The sequence below is a fragment of the Perca fluviatilis genome, chromosome 16 (assembly GCF_010015445.1).
Source record: "Perca fluviatilis chromosome 16, GENO_Pfluv_1.0, whole genome shotgun sequence".
Taxonomy (NCBI): domain Eukaryota; kingdom Metazoa; phylum Chordata; class Actinopteri; order Perciformes; family Percidae; genus Perca; species Perca fluviatilis.
In genome coordinates this window covers 18,936,610-18,956,463 of record NC_053127.1, presented here as the reverse complement: position 1 = coordinate 18,956,463, position 19,854 = coordinate 18,936,610, and the positions used below count along the sequence as shown (strand labels likewise).

The 19,854-nt window shown below is 39.4% G+C and overlaps 1 protein-coding gene across 25 annotated transcripts in view; it reads right to left on the bottom strand.

Annotated features, from left to right (window-relative positions):
* nbeaa (neurobeachin a) overlaps positions 1-19,854 on the bottom strand; it is a 96,933-nt gene that overhangs the window by 45,740 nt on the left and 31,339 nt on the right. For all 25 annotated transcript variants that reach the window (XM_039776893.1, XM_039776891.1, XM_039776890.1 and 22 more), the window contains exons 4-12: positions 17,577-17,672; positions 17,200-17,321; positions 14,741-14,867; positions 13,256-13,375; positions 11,905-12,051; positions 5,020-5,217; positions 3,811-3,944; positions 3,050-3,158; positions 1,756-1,908 (exon numbers count right to left, since the gene is read on the bottom strand). In XM_039776893.1, coding sequence (XP_039632827.1) covers positions 1,756-1,908; positions 3,050-3,158; positions 3,811-3,944; positions 5,020-5,217; positions 11,905-12,051; positions 13,256-13,375; positions 14,741-14,867; positions 17,200-17,321; positions 17,577-17,672 — 1,206 coding nt within the window. The remainder of the gene's footprint in view (positions 1-1,755; positions 1,909-3,049; positions 3,159-3,810; positions 3,945-5,019; positions 5,218-11,904; positions 12,052-13,255; positions 13,376-14,740; positions 14,868-17,199; positions 17,322-17,576; positions 17,673-19,854) is intronic.

Below are 19,854 nucleotides of genomic sequence, written 5' to 3'. Positions count from 1 at the left end.
TGTACTTCATTAAAAAAAAAAAAAAAAATTTTTTATAAAAAAAAAAGTGGTAATTTTTTTTTTAAAAAGGGGAAGAAAAAATTTTAAAATTTTTTTAGGTTAGCAACAGCAGTGGGTAACTGGTTCAAACAGAATTAAGTCATAAGAAACGTGTGTGTTTCACATGGTAACAAAATATGTTTTTATAAATTAGTGTATAGTTTTTGCAAGAGTGTTTCATTTTGCAAAGGGTCTGAGGTGTTCTGCTAATTGGGTGTAGTGTTTTGAAAAACAGGTCACTGTTTTCAAAATAGTGCTTAAGCAATCGAAAAAAACAACTGTAATATTCCCCTAACTAATCCTATCCATCTTTCGTACAGATTGGAGTCTGCTGAACGCTCACAAATCTCTGAGCTCATTACAGTGACCACAATGCTAAGGACCAGCCTTAACGAGGCAGCTCTAGTTAAGCGGATGAAATTAGCGGAGTGCTGCGGCCTGACCATACCACATCGCAGCTCATCTAGAATGGAGAGCGCACTCGGCTGGCTTAAATGGCCTTCATTACATTGCTTTTCACACATTGAGCTGAGGTGTTTGTCTGGTGCGATTTACAACAGGTTTGGCTGCAGAAAAGCCTAAAATTCTTTGATCATAGCACAATAGTTTGGGCGGGACTGCTGCAAAAATAGCTTCTAACAAACATTTCTCCATCTCTGAAGAAATTATGTTTACCTCAAGTGCTTGGTGAAGTACACTTTATTTTCAGTGTGAGCAAGGAAGGCATTATGAGATGAGGTTCTGATGTGATCGCTTCAAGTGTTTCCTGTCCTGAATATGACCTAGGATATTCATGCCAATAATGAAGGTAATGATAATACCCTGAGAAGTGGAAAATAAGACAGCTCAGCTGGAGACAAGAATGGTAAAGTGGAGCTAAGATTAAAGGATTCAATTATTTTGTGTGTGTCTGTTGCTGCTTAGTACATTTATTATATTTGTCTTATTATTATGACCCTGTTGAATTGTGGTAATGTTTACTAGCAAGTCATTGTCAGTTTCTGTCTTGGCACTCAATTGAAGGTAAAAACCTAATAGGCAATCACATAGTTTAGCCACTTCGGACTGTTTCCATGTGTCCAAGGTTGATATGTTGTATTCTGACTTCACTTATTCTACGGAGCTGCAGCAACTGCTCACTCTGATTTCTTGTCTTAACTCCAGCATGCCCTGGAGAGCGATACTACTGTACCCAGGAGCCAATCGTGTCTCAGGGTCAGGAGGAGGAAGATGGCGAGTCAGGAAGTGCTGAAAATAATGGAGGCAAGAGCTGACTGGCCCGGCGAGAATGCCAGAAACACTCACATCTAGTTCAGAGCGAGAAAAAAAAGGAACTACACATCTGTCTCCTGTCCTGGGGTCTTTTCAAATGTCACTTTCTGTCTTTGTTTCCTTTGTTTGCCTGTTCGGTCCTTTCCCTGCGTGATGTGCCAGCTCCTCCCTGTGTCCGGTTACCTCCTTTGTTATATCATTCTAAAAGGGCAATGGGCACTAAGATAGCCCCACTAAGAAGTTAGTCCCTTCTTTCTCTTCGTTTTATATTGCTTGTTTAAATTGTCCTTGCATTCAGAAAAATCCACCTGAGCACTATACACATTTTTCATGTTGTCTCTGTCTGAGTCTGTGTCTATCACCCTATTAGTTTTCTTATTCAGGCCACCTTTTTCTGTTTTTTTTCTTTGCAGCAAGGTCATGAAAACACACAAATAAACAGACCTTGGCAGGGGTGTGTATCCAGATGGCAGCGTTGAAAAGGACATGGTCACAGAGCTGTTTGAGAAGAGGCGCTCCATGAGGTAAACCATCCAGATACTTTGCGAAGGACAAGAACTGTTCAAGTACTGCCCTGGTGATGTGGACTCGTGACGACTGGACAGAAGACAGGAAATATAAACTGAGATTTAACCAGACTGAATGGTCATGCAAACCCCTTTTTTTTGTAAATGACATTGTTGTTTTGACTCTAACCTAAAACAGATTATTTATACGTGAATGTTACATATACATTGATAATAGGTTCCTGGGCAAGATGCTACCAATAGAGCACCAATAAATATTATTTAAACTGTTACAAAAGATAACTGCATCCATACAGTACAGTAGATACACAGTTGACATGGTTACTGATTGACATTTTAGTGACACAGAAGACACGGAAACTAAATGAGAAGGGGTTCAGCACAGACACAAAAAATACACAAAAACAGCTATGTCTGAAAGTGCAAATTTGAAAGTGAGAACATTTTTCAGATTAGTAAAAATCTACAAATAACTTTAAAATGTATTTAAATTTTGTTATAGTTTTATTTAATTTAAAATTATATAGGTTTTATGTAAATGGTCGTGTCAGGAGAGGCTGTCAGCCTACAGTATAGCCAGTGTAACCCTGGTTATATGGTGCCTATGTTGCCTTTAGTCATTCATTAACACCAGTCTGTATTGTAAGTCATGTGATCTTTCTTTTTGCACACGTGGCAAACTGTTAGTTCCTGTTGCAGCTAGAAGAAACAAGACTAAATTAATAAACATCTATTTGTTGAAAATTATGTGCATGTAAAATTCAAAAACTCAGCACTCAGTTGCTTGTTTATTAGGTACACCTAGCTGAGAATAATGAAGTCAAGTACAACAGTCCAGAAATCCTTCTTCGTGAAGTTTATAGTGTTCAGTTTTTGATTCAACTTGTGATCATTTAGGAGGATGCAGTTTGTGGTGCTGTTGAACTGTATTGCATCATACAGAGAGATGTTTCTGTTATTTAGCCTAACCTCGCGGATATAAATGGCTTGGACAAAATAATAGAAACACCCGACTGCACCTAATAAACTTGCAACTTAGTGTACAGCAGATACACACGGGCAATCAAAACATAACACATTACAGTATAAAACCGGAGGTCTTATAAGCTTTGAAAAGTTAGTTAAAATCAAGGTTACTTTCCTTATTCACCCAACAACAAAGAAATATGACATGTAACACAAACTCTTCACAGTTGAGGCCTTTAACTGACCTTCTCAAGCAGGTATCCAATCACCAAAAAGCCCTTTCCTCCCAGCATTTGCTCCTGCATCGCCACTGAGCTCTTCAACAGCTCCACCAGGAACGCCAGCAGAGTGGCACTGCAACATACACATTGTGCATACATATTTCAGTAATACTGCATGGAAATCATTGAAGGGTTTCTACATGTTCTTTACTGGAGTATCATGTGAGTAAAGAGATAAGAAACACCACTCCATATTTGCTTCACATATATGCCCATACCCACATTCATCTTCTTTATTTGAGGAAGTCTCGGATGCAGCAAACATTATGTGGAGATGCTGCCTGATATGTAACTGCATTAAGGCTCATGTGATGGACTGGTATCGGAACGATCTTGGAGCGAGAAGAACGCAGACACTCTGAGTTTCTAAAAGCAGCTCATTGCTCCAGGAAAACGACATAACTATTTCTTCCTTTCACACTTAGATGCCCTGCACTCTATAATCGGTTATTTCTAGCCTGCAGCGTAATTGTAAGGTTGGTCTTTCAGATGAAAGACAATTCTTACACATACAGTAGAAGACTCATCGTTATCTAATGTTGCTCATAGTCTCTTTTGTCACTTCTTTAGCCTCGTTGGTTTCTGGGTTAATTTCAGGATCAGCTGCAGTACATGTGGCATTAAACCAGTAAATGTTTTAGCTAATTTACTCTAACAGAAATCATTATACTTTCTATATCATTGCATTCCAGGCAGCCACTGGGTTGTTTTTGTAGACCACTCACCAGACTGTGGTGTCCACACTGCTGTCATTGAGCTGTTTGTAGTCCACCTGAGCGAAGAGAGGGAACAGGACCTGGATGCCTCCTATAGAGTGGATGGCACTGTGGATGGAGTGGGTAACAATGGCCTTCACATCCTGTGGGACAGAAATGGACTGTGAGTGCTGAGAAAGACTGTACTGTACTGTACTGTATGTACACAAAGATAAAATCACACACTCACTCATTGCCAATATCTCATATCAGACTTACAGTAGAACATCTACTGCATGCCTGAAATACAATATTACAACAATTTTAAATGATAATTTAAGCTCATAATTTTTTGGGATTTGAACCCCAGAATATTTTGTTGAGCACCTATTTGTCAGAAATACAACTGACAGACCTGATTTGACAATGGTTATATATGTTGTTCTTTGTTTATTCTCCATTAGCTTCCTTTCACACGTCCTGATTCACATCTATTTGAAGTTTAATCGATGATCCTGAAGTGCAATGAAGACCATCGAGAGAAAAAAATCAATAATATGAAAATGAATTAATTATGCCAAAACTCCAAATTCTCTAAATTGCCATAGTGCTGTACATGGCACCTCTTTAACTCTGTAACCTGTCTTGTGCTGTCTCGGCTCACTGAACTGGAGATGACCTCTACCAACTAATTGAAATCACTATCAAGCTAGAATACAATGAGACTCACTTGCTGCCTGTTTAATTGTGAATTACAGTAATCGCTGCTTCAATTGCTGGTGCATTTTTCGCACGATGAGCAAAGGAGGAAATTCTTAGGACTCAAGATGAGATACAAAGAAGAACCACTATTAGCAACCAGTCTTGAATACAGGATACTTGCTGAAATACAATTACAAGCAATATCCTCAAAAGATAGAGCAGGGAGAGTCTCAGCAAAAGCTAAAAATTGTGAGCTTCAAGACATTGGTATTTACTGCAGGGCAACTGTCTTTCACAAGGTGCATTTTATAATTTTCAGTTTTAACTTACATCTGTATTGTCCTTCTGTGATACAGGGGTGTGAGTCAGCCTGTGACAAACCAGCCTGACAATCAGACTGAACTGCTATTTCATTTAATTTCAAATCAATCATTCATACATGAATCGTTGCACAACTCAAGACATGTGGCAGTGATTCAGAGATCTGTAACCAGGCTAGTGATGAGCAGCCACTCGCAAGATTCCAGCTGGACTGACCTGTAGCATGAGTGCGTGTGGTGAGTGGACGAAGATGGAGGCGTTTTCCCTCGGCGACGACTCCAGGCAGAGCTGGGCATCAGTCGCCTTGGCGTTGTAGGTGAAGGAGATGGAGCTGGCCAGCTTGCCATCGTACAGCACCTGCTTGTGATGCTCAGCCAGGTGGATGTCACTCTCTGACTTGAACTTGAAAGTGCTCTGCAGTGATGGAGAAAGAAGATGTGAAAGGTTGTGTGAGAAAAACTTTGAACATGAGAGACAAATGACGAAAGAATTGTGAGCGTGTCTGTGTGTTCAACCCAAAATCGAGGCGGTTTAATTGCAGCATGAGCCGTGTGTAAACAACACAGCATTAGCTTAATGAACACAGCGCTAACTTAGGAACTAATTCAATTAGCCCAGAATAAGAGATGGAAATGGCCAGCGGATGTGTGGGAGAGAGGCACTCAGAGCTCAAAGTTTATCTCCTCTCTTTGTAGTCTACTGACACATTTGTGTTATTTAATTTCTGCATATTACGTTACATTTGTCCTGCACCTAACACCAACTATAGCCTTTTCCATTAGTCTTCATCTTGTTGAAATATAAAATATCTTTATCATGGACTATTTTACTTGTAATTTACATCCTTGAGAGGATATTAGTTCCTCATAAAGTAATACTGATATCAGGCTGGCACATTTGGCATGGGGAAACTAAAGAATTGCATGGAATGTTGTCTCCTTTGCTTAGAAAAATTATATATAAAATGTCTTTTGTCCACACAGATATTGCGGGAAGTGTAGGCTGCACTGTGTGTGTACATCTATGTCTATATCTGTCTGTGTGCACAGGTCTTTGGGTCCATGTGTCCTGCAGCAATGCTGATACACACATGAAGCCCCGCAGATGAAAGGCCAGCGAGTTGCTCCGCCACCCCTTTGCAGCAGCTCCAGGAAAGGGGCGGCAGGGTCCCCAGGTGCCTTTGCTTAGCCTGACTGCACAGGAAAGCCCCAGGCTGCTCACAGACCTGCAGGCCCGTCTTGTTCTAAACCTTTCATCTGAGGTCTGCTGTAGAAAATGTGCTCTGAGCAGTTTTCACCATGCAGCACAGAATTTCACACTGAAGCAAAGAGTGCACTGCACAATCGAGAAGTCTGAAGAAAAAAAGCCCCTCCACGTTGTAACATCCTTATCTCGGTCCAGGGACTGAATATAAATCTGTTTCCTAGCACTGTTTTTACCCTTAACGTTCTCCTTCCTTCCAATTATCAGGATCAATTGTGACACAAAAAGCTTCCTTAAACAAACCTATAATCTGAAGCACATTTTCCACACACACTTAAACACACATTCTTGCCAGCAGAACATTATTTCCAAGAGTAATTCATGGTAATTACATGGTAGGACTCTGACTTAGAACATATTACTTTAGTGAAATAAAAGAGCTGATGACCAGCGTTAAAAAGTCTATCTATTAAACAGCTGTGTTAAAATAGCTTATTCATTAAAAGTAACCAAGAATACTGCAGCCATGTGAAAGGATAATCAATCACAAACACAAATATATTGCTCTTCGGTTTATTTTGAAGGTTAGTGGGCACTCTACACGAAAAAAAGCCTGAATTAGAACTTAATACACTTATTAAGATGGAAATTTTTTGCAGTGTAAGCCCATTTATTGTGGTGCATTTTTGAAGTGTGTGTGTGTGTGTGTGTGTGTAAATGTGCGTGTGCATGCGTACTTGTGCATATGTATAGATGTGGCTGCGTAAATGGGAGCTTTTTTTATGTTGCCGTGCTAAACGATGAAGGTAGGTAGCTGAAAATGTAAAAGAGCTTTGCCGACTCTTAAAAGTGTTAAGGGTTGTACCGAGGCATTTGACAAGTAGCGCTATCAGCAGAAGCATGCAAGAGTTAAGGAAAGTGTGAATTTTTACATGTGTAAAGCTTTATAGCTGAACTCAAACACATATGTCTCCCTCACCTGGTTACACAACCACACCTGTCACACCTGACTGCTGCAGATACGACACAGGCGCCTGCAGTGATAACAGCACACACACACACACACACACACACACATACACACACACACACATACACACACACACACACACACACACACACACACACACACACACACACACACACACACACACACACACACACACACACACCATTCAGCTCAGCCTGGGCCTCCCGGCATCTCCACAGTTTGCTGAATGACAACCAGTTCTCCAAAATGAGTTCTCCAGCACATGACAAAAATGTTGTAAAACTTATTTTGGCAACTTATTGAGGTTATCAAATGAATAAATACCTTAATAAATACAAATCTTTGGTATAATTTGAAATGTTTCAATACTAAATGCAATACCGATTGTAAACTTTGAGTTTCAGTTTCAGTACTGATACCAAACAGCCATGTGAGAACTTTGCCTAATTAAAATCTAAAATTGATCAAGGAATAAGTAAACAAAAGTTAAACTCTACCAAGGCATTTGATGCCAACTTTCAGATATTCTGTGCTGAGGACACATGTCATTCAGTACCAAACTGACCCATGTACAAATCTGTATTCTTGGAATGATCCCCTAAAAGTTTATTAAAATGCACAAAACAAAAAGGCTTTCAATAATAGTATTATAAAACCTGAAAAATACACACATGACACATGTGCACGCAAGAACACACATAGAGACATACAATGCAGGTGTCCAGATAGACTGACACGGTCCATTAATAACGTTGCCCCGCAATGAGGACATCTGGACTCCTGATGAAGAGTGCAACCAGCAACACACTCAACAACATGTGAGTGACAGCACACACACACACACACACACACGAAAAACAAGATGTTATAGTCCACCTTCTTCTGTCATTACGAGAGCATGGAAGTGCTGAACTGCGCACACGTACAGACATTCGTGCACACAGCATGTCGGCCATCATGTGCCGCGTCGAGCGAGAACACCCTCACTGTGCTGAAGGCTTGTTTAGCAGAGCGAGCAAAGTGTCTGTCTGCTTTTTGCTCCTCATTACTGAACAGTAACACTGACAGGGGATGAGACTACATACAGCTATGCACATAATATACCGTACATCATACAAAGATACAGTTCTCCTTATCACTGCTTAGGCAATACTCCAGGAGCAGCTTGTCATATATACACATCCACATCAGTGTGAAGTCGTGAGAACAAGGACAAGCCCATATTCACATTAAGACAGGAAGCTGTTTGACACAAGCTGAGTCCCACTGGCTCTCTCCTTTAGCCGACCGAAAAACCTGCACACTCATCATTACAATAGCAGCACCGAGGCCTGCGGCTTTGAAACAACTGAGCCATTTAATGGCCTCTTCTGGGCATCTGAGAAGCCCATTCTGCCATGCAGAGAGGCAATCATCTGACTGATCAGCCCCGGGAAACTGTGGGCTGTGGCAGAGAGAGGAATCAGTATTCATGGCCGAGAAACTGCAAACCCCAAGCATGCAATCATTAGGATGAACATGAGAGGACTCCTACTCTGTAACATTCTTCTGAGAGAGTTTGAGAGAGAGAGGATAATCCATGCTCTACCTCATGCAATATGTGTGTACTCTGCATGTTGTCAATATGTTTCTCCATCAGTGTGACCTCATCATCAGCCTCATATCCATGCAGTCTCATAAACAAGCTGTAAGTGGCCTGAGGCGTGCAAGTCTGCCAAAACAAGAAGCAGACAGCTGGAAATACATTGCGACATCTCAGCTTTCTCCGATAGCCAGGCCACGTAGGAAAGCTTTTTTGCACACCTCTTTTGTCGGGCAGGTGCGTAGAATATGATCAAAAGTAGCAGATCAGAAGCTAAGAAAATGTCCCGCACACTGACCACTATGCAAGCAAAAATGTATTTAGAAAAATAAAAAGTTTCGGTCTTAGACCTTCATCAGGTAAATTCTCTCCGATAGCCAGGCCAAAAGGCAGAGATGGTGATTTCTAAAGATATAAGTGCTCAACACCCTACATTGTAAAGCTTTATTTGATTAATTCTTAAAAAAACGACAGAATGCAGAGTTGTGCCTAGACTTGTAGTCTAAAGGCAAAATCCCCCCTTGCATACTTCCAAATTGTAATTTCCAAACATCAATTTGTGATTTCTCAGGAGGTATTTAATGATAGTGTAGTAATTTACTTTTCATTGTGCCCCTTTAATCTCAATCTGCTTCATGTACTTTAACTTTATATAGTGACTTTGTTCATGACATGACACATGAACCCTAACCCTAACTCTAACCCTAACCATAACTTGTCATGACAAAAACCGAATGACACTTACTAAAAGAAGCGTTATGTCATAAACGTTTATGCCTGGTTTATAATGTTTATGACACGTTCGTGACAGTGTCATGTACCTCTTATGTAGATAGTTCAAATACAAGCAGTCAGATATCCTGTTAAGATTCGTGTGAAATTTCAAAACGGCATACCCAAATTAAAAGTGGTACAGCTCCCATATACTTTGACTCTCTGGGGTGTGCCTGACATCATTGGAAAGGAAACACTCTCGATTTTTTGTTACAAGTGTCAGGGTGATTCTAGGCCTTACTGACACAGAGTTACAGAGGGTAGAATGGAGGGTTTTTATTTCCGTCCAAGTCATACATCTGTAAAATGATCAAAATAAAATACTGTAAACACATCTGGTGATATACAGATACACCCAGGCCATAGCAACATGTCTCAGGTTATTATAGAAAAAATCCAGATGCCAAAAGACTCAAAAACTGATTTTTCTACAGAAATGTCTGTCCGTTTTGCTGTCATCGGCTTTCATTGGCCATATCAGAGGCAAACCTGAACGGATTGGCTCATATGAGATGTCTATCAAAAGCTTAGAAGCTAGGGAATTCGATGACGCCCACTTTGAGCATGTAGCAAGCTGGGCAGAGAAGCTAGCGGCGATAACAAGTGCGGAAATGGAAAACTGTTTCGCGTTTTTCCCTTGTGATTCGGCCAGAAACTTCAACATTGTGAGGCGAACAGATTGTTTTGGAATATAAAGCTTGGATATTACATTTCCTTGGACTCTTGGGGATTTATGAAAATCAAGTTTTGGGAAACATACCACTTTGTTGCTGAAAGGACAATGAAAACAGGTATGGATGCATTCTCAACAGCTGCGCAGATTACTGATGAATTGTTTTATTTTCTGTAACTGCTACAAATCATCTTATGCTTTGTATGTGGGCTTAAATTAATCATTAAAGGCTAGGCTTTCAATTGGTGTGTATATTTGGAAGATTTTATTAAAAATAAGTTATTAAAACGCTAATGAGTGGAAGGTTTATCGAGGTTACAGCGACGCAGTGTCCCGTCAACGGGACAGTGATCCTTGAGAGGATATTGAACAACAGATTGTGTATATATATATATATATATATATATATATATATATATATATATACACACACATACATACACACATACATATATACACACATACATATATACACACACATACATATATATACATATATACACACACATACATATATATACATATATACATATATACACACACATACATATATATACATATATACATACACACATATATACATATATATATATACATACACATATATACATACACATATATATACACACACACACACACATATACACACATACATATATATAACACACATACATATATATACACATACATACACATATATATATACACACATCTATATATATATATATATATATATATATACCACATCTATATATATATATATATATATATATATATATATATATATATATATATATATATATACACATACATACACACACATATACATACATACACACATATATACATATATTCACACACATATATACATATATACATACATATTAAGACAGATGTAACACCTGAACACCACGTGTAACTTTAGTTAGCCACGAGCAGGGAAGTTAACAGTTAAAAGTAATGGATAAATGGTGAAATAGTTCAAAGTAATGGATGAACACTTGACATAGTTTGTGAAAGATAATGAATAAATGGTTTAAATAGTTAGCTAAAAGTAATAGCTATATATATATATATATATATATATATATATATATATATATATATATTATATATATATAATATATATATATAAAACATGTATAATATATAATATAAGTTAAAATAGATAGCCTCTGGATAAATGGTTCAAATAGTTAACAATGGATAAACAGTTTAGATATTGGTTAAATGGTAAAATAGTTCAAAGTAACAGATAAATGGTTGGAATACTGTGCTTAGCTTAAAGTATAGCTTCTGCCACTCCAAGTGGTAGTAGTAAAAATGCTCACTTAACCTAGACCAGACCAGACCAATCTAAACACTGACAATCATAAAGCAAACATTTTGTAAAAAGATTCACTTCTAGAAACATAAAAATGTTAAATAAAATCCAGTTCAAATTAGTTCAAATGAACACAATTGGAACATAACAAGTGATGTTGATGAAGGGGTAGTTGAGTTCATCTTATGGGGCTGTGGGGTCTAAAAAAAAAAAAAAACATGTTCGGAACCACTGCTCTAGCCTATGTAAAAGCACTACACCTATTTGTCATAAAACTAATGCTCAGAAAGAATGCAAAACCTACACTTCATACTCTGGCACCAATACACCGGCTATTTCTGTGATTGACAGCCCAAGAATGATTGATGGCCTCAACAACTTCTAGCTGACTACATGAACAGGGAAAGACAGCATTAGGTAAAAATTGACAATGAAATCCTGAGGTTGCCAGGATATTCTTCCTGCCAAACGGTGCATGACATTGATGCGCAGTAAAGCATACAGAGAATGTACAGTATGGTGAGTGATAAGGTAGTATGTGGGCCCTGTCTCACCTTATATCCTGGGCCAAGTTGGTGAATGGCAAAGATCTGAGCTGGGTTGAGAGCTTCACTGAATACGTAAATGGCTCCCAGCTGACCACAAAACACTCTGTTAGCATCCGCTGTCTCTGATGAACCCAGGAAACACTTGTCATAGCTCTGAAACAAAAGGTAGGGTAGGACACAAGAGAAGATTAGCTATCATATCAGACATTTTAAATAATTATAGCAGTGACGTTTGGAACCCAAAGCTGACATAATTTAACATGATTCACTGTTTAGGGTCATTTTGGAAGAAGGTAATTTTTTATTAATTGTTCAAAACTTAACGAATTCTAGCTCTGTTGAACTTGTAAACGACAGCCACAACTCTCTCTTCTAGATGGTGTGCTTTTCAGTTTCAGGACACATTAACACCTTAGAGAATAAATGTTTAAAGTTTGTTGATCTTTACATTTGAAGACGTCTCAAGAGTTAAATAATTATTCATTTTCAATATCTGGCCATAAGCTATCTGCACTGTGATGAACACAGTGGATGGTGAACAAGCAGATGAACTTTTCTAATCGCTCTGTTACAACTCTTCCATTCTTTCTGTCCACTCGCCTTTCATCTACTCCATCCGTGATACCCTTTATCACAATGAGATCTTTACTCCTATGCTTCTTCAAAGTGATGAAATAATAATTTATCTTCAGCCTTCAGGACAAAACAAATCTGATAGCATCAACACATTTTCAGACCTGATCTTTCACCTGTATTCTAGATGTTCTTTTTTTCTTACGAGTCTTTCGGTGAGCTGCGTGAACTTTAAGACATTTTACCCTAAGGCCAATGAATATGTTACAGAGAATAGCACCAGCCCTTGGTAATTGCAGCAATTTCAAGAGCCAACCGGAAAGAAGTGTAATGAAGGCTCTTCTGCTACTGAGAGGTCAGGCTACCTGTCCCCTGCTAAATGGAGAAGTTGGAAGTTGGAGTTTGGACGAGCTGTGCTGGAACGGGGCCCAAGGGCAACTCCAGCCCCAGCTGATGAATGCAGAGGGCAAACCTCAAATGTTTGCCAATATCACAATAGGAGGGAAGTGTAGAGCCAGACCAACACCGGAATTCTGAGGCTGGTACAGAAGCCCTTATTTGGGAGTAAACTTCTGATACCAACATATGATTTACAGAAAGTAGTTTTTAGCAAAGATCAGTCAAATTTGTTTATGAGTTTTAATTAACCAGAAGCAGTTGAAAAATTAACTCAATATTCATAACCAACCCAGCACCACCTACGTCCTTAAGTGTGCTGTTTTCCGAAAAAAAAAAGTGAATGCATATAACAACACAAAGCCTCTGTAGTAAGCCAATATCTTACATCATTGGTGTTGACGTGCCAGGCCATATCGCCATAGGAGACCAGTTGACCGTTAACATAGCAACGGATCTCGGAGTTCCTCCAGCGGTTGTAGATGTGGACGATGCTGATCATGTACCACTGAAAAATACACACATTCACAAAGAAACAAGATGAAACAAAAAATAAATTAATATGCAACAATGCACCACATTAAAGAATGAGAAAATCAACTTTGTTTGTTATCCTTTAGGCTTTTATATTTGAATGGTAGAAGTGGGAGTTTCTCTTCAGAACTGTTGTGTTGATTGAGACATTTCTGATGTTCTTGATGTAAACAGTGCTGTTTTTTGTTTTTCGCCTTGTGTGTTTGAAAGGTGTTGCCATTGCCTGCCATACAGTGTCTATACTGATGAATTTGGATATTATTTTGTACGTTGCACTGTGGCTAAATTCATTATATTGACTAGACTACTGACGTGTTGTTTGCACCTTTGCACTTGTTATTTAATAAAAATGAACATTTGGGAGGTTTTGATACACGCCTCCTGCTGTGCAATGATTTATTTTAGATTTTTTAGTACTACTGTTAGTTTGTTTGTATAAAGATGTCTGGCTTGGTCAAAATGTCTTTGCAACACTTAGAACGCTTCCTCTAACAGCATTAGCTCTCTGTAAGAGCGTTAGCCAACATGAAAGATTACAATGTGTCAACCTCATTCCTTTGCCAGAACTCTCTTCCGAAGCTATCCCTTTTGCTTACCTTAATATACCATTAATAGTGTGCATGTGTGTACGTGTATGTATGTGTGTGTCTTGATGAGAAAGCATCTTCCCTGGTGACAATATGCACAGGTTCCCTGGAGGGAAGGCTGAAATGGTGAGGAAGAGTGCGGTGGGGGGGAGCTAGAATTTTTTTGCTGGTGTATGCATAGCTTAGGAGTGGACAATACCACACGTATTGCACACACGCACACGTGCACGCACACACACACACACACACACACACACACGACAAAATGCATGGACATGGTGACTTATTTATATATAAATTGATCAAATGGAACCACTGGGAACTTTGTTAGGCAGTGCAGAGATTCTACTGGGTCAGCAAATACTGCAGAAGGCCATCTCATCAAGTGAATGGGTGTGTGTGTGTGTGTGTGTGTGTGTGTGTGTGTGTGTGTGTGTGTGTGTGTGTGTGTGTGTGTGTGTGTGTGTGTGTGTGTGTGTGTGTGTGTGTGTGTGTGTGTGTGTGTGTGTGTGTGTGTGTGTGTGTGTAACAGTACCAGAATGCTGACAGCGCGTAAGAGGGGCAGTGTGCAGGTCTTAATTGAGAGACCTTATCTACACTCATCAACACTCCTAGTGAGTGGAAGGATAGATAGAAGAAGAGAGCAGCAACACACTCCTGATGCTGTCTCATCTAACAAGTGGCACAGCGTTACTAAAGTCTGCACTGACAATTATTCAGTTGAGTGATTTGGTCGGTGTGTGTTTTCTTACCTTGCGGGGTTGGAAATCATATTTCACACAGTGCTGAAAGCCTTTTCCTTTTGACTTCAGTGATGTCACGATGAGGCAGTTTCCCACAAAATGAGCAGAGTAACCTATTCCTTTACTGGTGCGAAAACTGCAAGAGAATCAGACAGGGTTACACTCATGTTAGTTTGTTATCAATTTAAGATCTGTTAGAAAAGAACTTTATTAAAACTGATGTTACTTCTTAATGAATGATGCAACAATTTGATCTTCTGTGTGACTAAATTACATGTTCATCATTACATCTCATTAGTTTTGAGAGAAAATAAATGACAGTTTAAAAAAAAATTGTCAAATAAATTACATTATGACCGTGTTGTCTGGTTTCATCTGTCAGACCAGCTGTATTGTACATAATATAATATTTTTGTTCCACTATAACTGTAAAAGGTCAGCTACATCAAGGGAAGTCAACCATTTTTCAAAGATAAAATTGTACCAAAAGAAACAATGCACAATTTAAGCCAACTCGGTCATAAAAAGCAGGATTTACATTTTTTTTCAGGATTTTCTCTGCAGCAGCATCAGGGGTCCCAGATCACAGGTTCCTGGAAAAACACTACTAATCTCCTTCCCTCCATTCCCCCCCAATCATATTTCTCTTCCCACACTGGCAACCTCCAAGTCTCCAGTCTCGCAGCTATGCTTCTTCACAAAAACAAGACACATTTCACTTCTAAAATAGGCCCACAAGGATCACACACGTAGCAGAGCCAGAAAGCAGATATAAATCCCTCTGAAGTGAATCCCTGGTGCATGTTAGGAGAGCATACAGTGTGTTATCACAGCCTTCATGCAGTTGTGGAGGCCACTATAAGACAGGCGGCTGGAGTAGCAGCTGCATCTGGGAGAGGATGATAAGACCTGGGCCAGAAGAGAGGGGGGCACCCTCTCGCTCTCGCATCCGCACTTACCATGATAACTTGACAAATGGTTACTAAGGCAACAGGATTACATCCTGACACTTTCCCTGATCAGAGCTCATCCCTGCGATGGTATCTGGAAAATATATGGATGCACGTCATCCTTCTTGTTAACGATTAGCTCCCCAGTTCTCTAGCAAAACCTTTCTGTTCATAATGAATTGAAGTTGGTTTCTGTGATGGTGGACACCGCTGGTTAGCGTCACAGACTGAAGAGGTGGACGGAAGAAGCCAAGCAGCAGAGTAAAGGAGTTTAATTTAATAAAAGGTCAAAGCTAATGAAGCTTCATAGTGGCTAACAGCTTGCACTTACAACACTAACGTCGAGGCCAGCGAGGTCCAGAGCTGCACGACGAGCCAAGGAATCCACCCAGCAGCACGCTCATAATGGAGTGCCTTGACATTTAAAGTTATGTTCTACTTCATTATCTGTTTATCTATTAACTTCCTGTCTGTCATTCAGTCTGATGATTTAAATGTTTGAACTATTTCACATGTTTAAATGTGTCGGTAAAGTAACTCTTGGTAAATTCTGTTGAAAATTATACTGAATGTATAGCTCTGAAAGAAGTTACAGAAAAAAATGTAAAGACAAGATTGGTTCAGAAATTCTTTATCTTGTACAAAGTGCATTCAGCTATAAGATCAGCTCTCTGTCTGAGGCCAAAAGATCTGTCAACTGGTATGAAACCAGCTGGCCACGCGCACGCACGCACGCACGCACGCACGCACGCACGCACGCACGCACGCACGCAGTACAGTCAACAAGATGTAACTTCCTTCACAACCAGTATAATTTCTTAAAGCTGTCGATAGAAAAGTTGGTATTTCTGCATCTTTTTTTCTCTGTTTGAGTGCTGAAAATGGAGAACCTACAAAGAAACCCTTCATCTGTGACACAAAAACCTGATCGTTTACCATTGGTGTTTTTAATTCCTCTGTAACTGCGCTGGCAAAAATATCAACGTGATGTCATTGGGTCAACAAAACAGGCAAAGAAATGAAAGATTTATGGCCAATAGAAATAATCTGACAGTGCTGAAGTATTAAAGAGTGGATATTTTAAAGATGCTTTCAGTCCCTTGAAATGGGGGAAGTATCATTCGTACACTTTGGACATATAATGGCGTTCTGGCTCATAAGCATAGCATTTTAACTAGAAAACATGACTGATGGATACATTTTGATAGAATACTGTACCTACATATAGGCAAGTTTGTAAACTCAAGGCCTCTGTGCATCACTGTCTCTTTTCCTTCTTTTTTTTATAATTTTCTAAAATGTATTTAGTTTAGTTTTTGTCTAAGTCTATGTTTTCCTTTAATTCTATTTTGTTGTATGTGTACTGATTCATTTTTCTGATGGATATATGTGTGTTTAAATTTTTCTGTAAAATTAATAAACTGTTAAACATAACAAAAGATGCTTTCAGTCCCAGTTCCCATTCCAAGGATTTTATTTTCATTATGTAGAAGTCCAGATGAATGGCGTTCTACTTACCAATAGAGGTACGGTTTGTCTTTATCCACATTGATGTTGTTGAGTGGATCCTGTCTGAACCAAGTGTTGATAGTGAATCCGTTCTGGTAAGGCCATTTGGCAATTGGCGGCAATGCTATGGCCTGGGGGAGGATACACACGTTAGATCAGCTCTTGTCAATGTTTATAGCAATCAATATACAACTCAGCCACTCATTACTTCATTTTCACCATTCAACTCCTTGCATTGGTGGTGAAAAGTGCCAATTAAAATGTGCTGACTGACTGCAACGAAGCCATAAAGGACTCCTTAGCAATTTGGGTGCACAAAGAATAAATGTGGCTCATTTTTGATAATGATACTCAGTGTGTGTGTTTGTATATTTATGCAGTCTCACCGCTGCACTGCGTCCTGGAAAGTTGAAGAAGGTATCAGGACCATGTCTCTGAGGCATCTGATTCAACACTGACAAGAGCTTGATAGCATGCCTTGGCTGGAGGAGAGTAGAGTACCGGAGAGGAGAGGAGAGGAAAGGAGAGGAGAGATTGTCATTAATATGTGCCAGCTGCCAACTATCAGAGGCACAGAGGGGAGACTCTGTAAAAAAAAAAAAAAAAACACGGTGTGACATCATATAGCTACCACAACCCCACTGGATCAATAACTCTTCAATCAACTCCGCCCTCCCCCAACAACACCTCATCAATACCATGGCAACCCTTAATCGACCTGTCTCTGGAGACTGGAGAGGGCTGCTGGTGAAGGAGAAATTGCAAAAGACTGGGAAATAGGAGCAACGTGGATGGGGTGGGGGGAGTTATTAGACAGAGGAAGTACAGAGACAGGGCTGATGGGATGGATGATGGTCTTGCTGTGGACCACTGATCAGTGGCCAGGGGTTGTTGATTGTGGTTGTCCTGAAGCCTGGTAGAGGGGCGATTGACGAGAAGGGACGGGGGTGTATTGACTTAGCTAGTTGACGTCAGCAGCTGCCAAGGCATCGCTAGGTTGCACACCTCACTAAGCCAACAAGTGAGCAGAGATAGCAGAGGAGAAATTTTTGCCCTGAAGAACCATTCCAAATGGCCAGATAGAGTTCGGTTATAAAACATCAACTAAACCTAGTGACAGCAAACTACAGGGAACAGTTAAGATGAAGACAACAAGTAGCACTATAAGTGGAATTTGTACTAAGCGCTTCCGACACTCAACTCCTGAACTAATCCTTTTAAGAGGTGCTTAAAGTTAACTTGGTATTGTAGTTTTAAAACTAAGAATGAATCAGTAACTGCAATGCCCATTTCTCCCCACAGTTTGTGGATAATTTAGGCAAAAGACAAAATGTATTAATCAAACTACAGCACGTCTTGACTACGTCCACTGACAGTAATCACAACCAAAGAAAATGCCTATTTGGTAACACACAAGAAATGTTTCTGGGCTGGCTGTGCAAAGGAAGAAAAAGTTAGAGACAAGGAGATTGTGGCCAACTGGAATCTCCATTACCTGGCATTGCCAGACTTATTCGCAGTTGCATATTAATTCAAAACTAATTCGCAACTAATAATTCACAACTATTAACTATTAATTTGCAACTAATTCGCAATTGCATATTTCAGTGCTTGGTCCATTTTGAAAAAGGAAAAAATGGAGGCCGGGTCACAAACCTTTTTCAAATTACAGCTCAACAGTAGACTCAAATATGTTCCTGGAAACATTTTGGGCGAGAAATGCAATACAGTAACAGACTATTGATTTATATTTGATCAGTAATGCCTAGTTTGACAGTTTGATTGGAGTTTTGTTAGCGTGGTGTGTTGCAATGGACGGAAAATGCCAGTTATGTCCAGTAACTGACGCTCCTCTGTCAGTGATCATCTTAAACCCTCCCCATGTGAGATAAATGGATGGGGTTTGTTGGAAATCTGTTTGAATGGGAGTGGGGCAAGATGTATCTGCGAGAGGAAATTAAACATGAGCTGGCAGATTCGGCTGGTTTCCAGGCTAGAATCTCCATTCACCTGGGGAAGAAGAAAAAAAATGAGCCCTTGAGCAATGCTTTTACTCCTGTAGAGCTAATTGGTTGGTAATAATAGAAGATGGTGTTTAAATGTACAGTATATAGTGTGTGAATATATGTCAGGGTGTTGAAAAAATGTCAACCTTCCCAAAGGGACTCACCTAGAGAAAAAAACATACTGAATTCACAGTGTTTCACCTTCACAGCTGATGAGGCTGTCACTGTTTTTTTCATCATGGTTCCATCACTCCAACAAAAACACACTCAAACCTTTGTTGCGTTAATAATGTTGATTACAAGAAAACAAAAATGTTAAACGTGAGCTAATTAGTCCTCGTCATGACATACACTCGCAAATCAATCCAAACATGGATACACACACAGACATAGCTACACACACCAATCCTCTATTATTCTAGTCTATCAGCAACATTAAGTGACATCCAGGCTAATGACATACAAAACAAGCTAATGCTGTATAATTAATCTAGTATAAAAACAAAATGAAGCTACCCCGACTATTAATTGTGGAATACTACTTTTTAACAGCAATTAGTCAATGTGAAATCCTGATTCTTTTTTGATATTTTTTCAGAATTAATCTAGAGTGAAATTTATCTTTAGCTTTAACTGTAACATATGGCAATGTGTTATT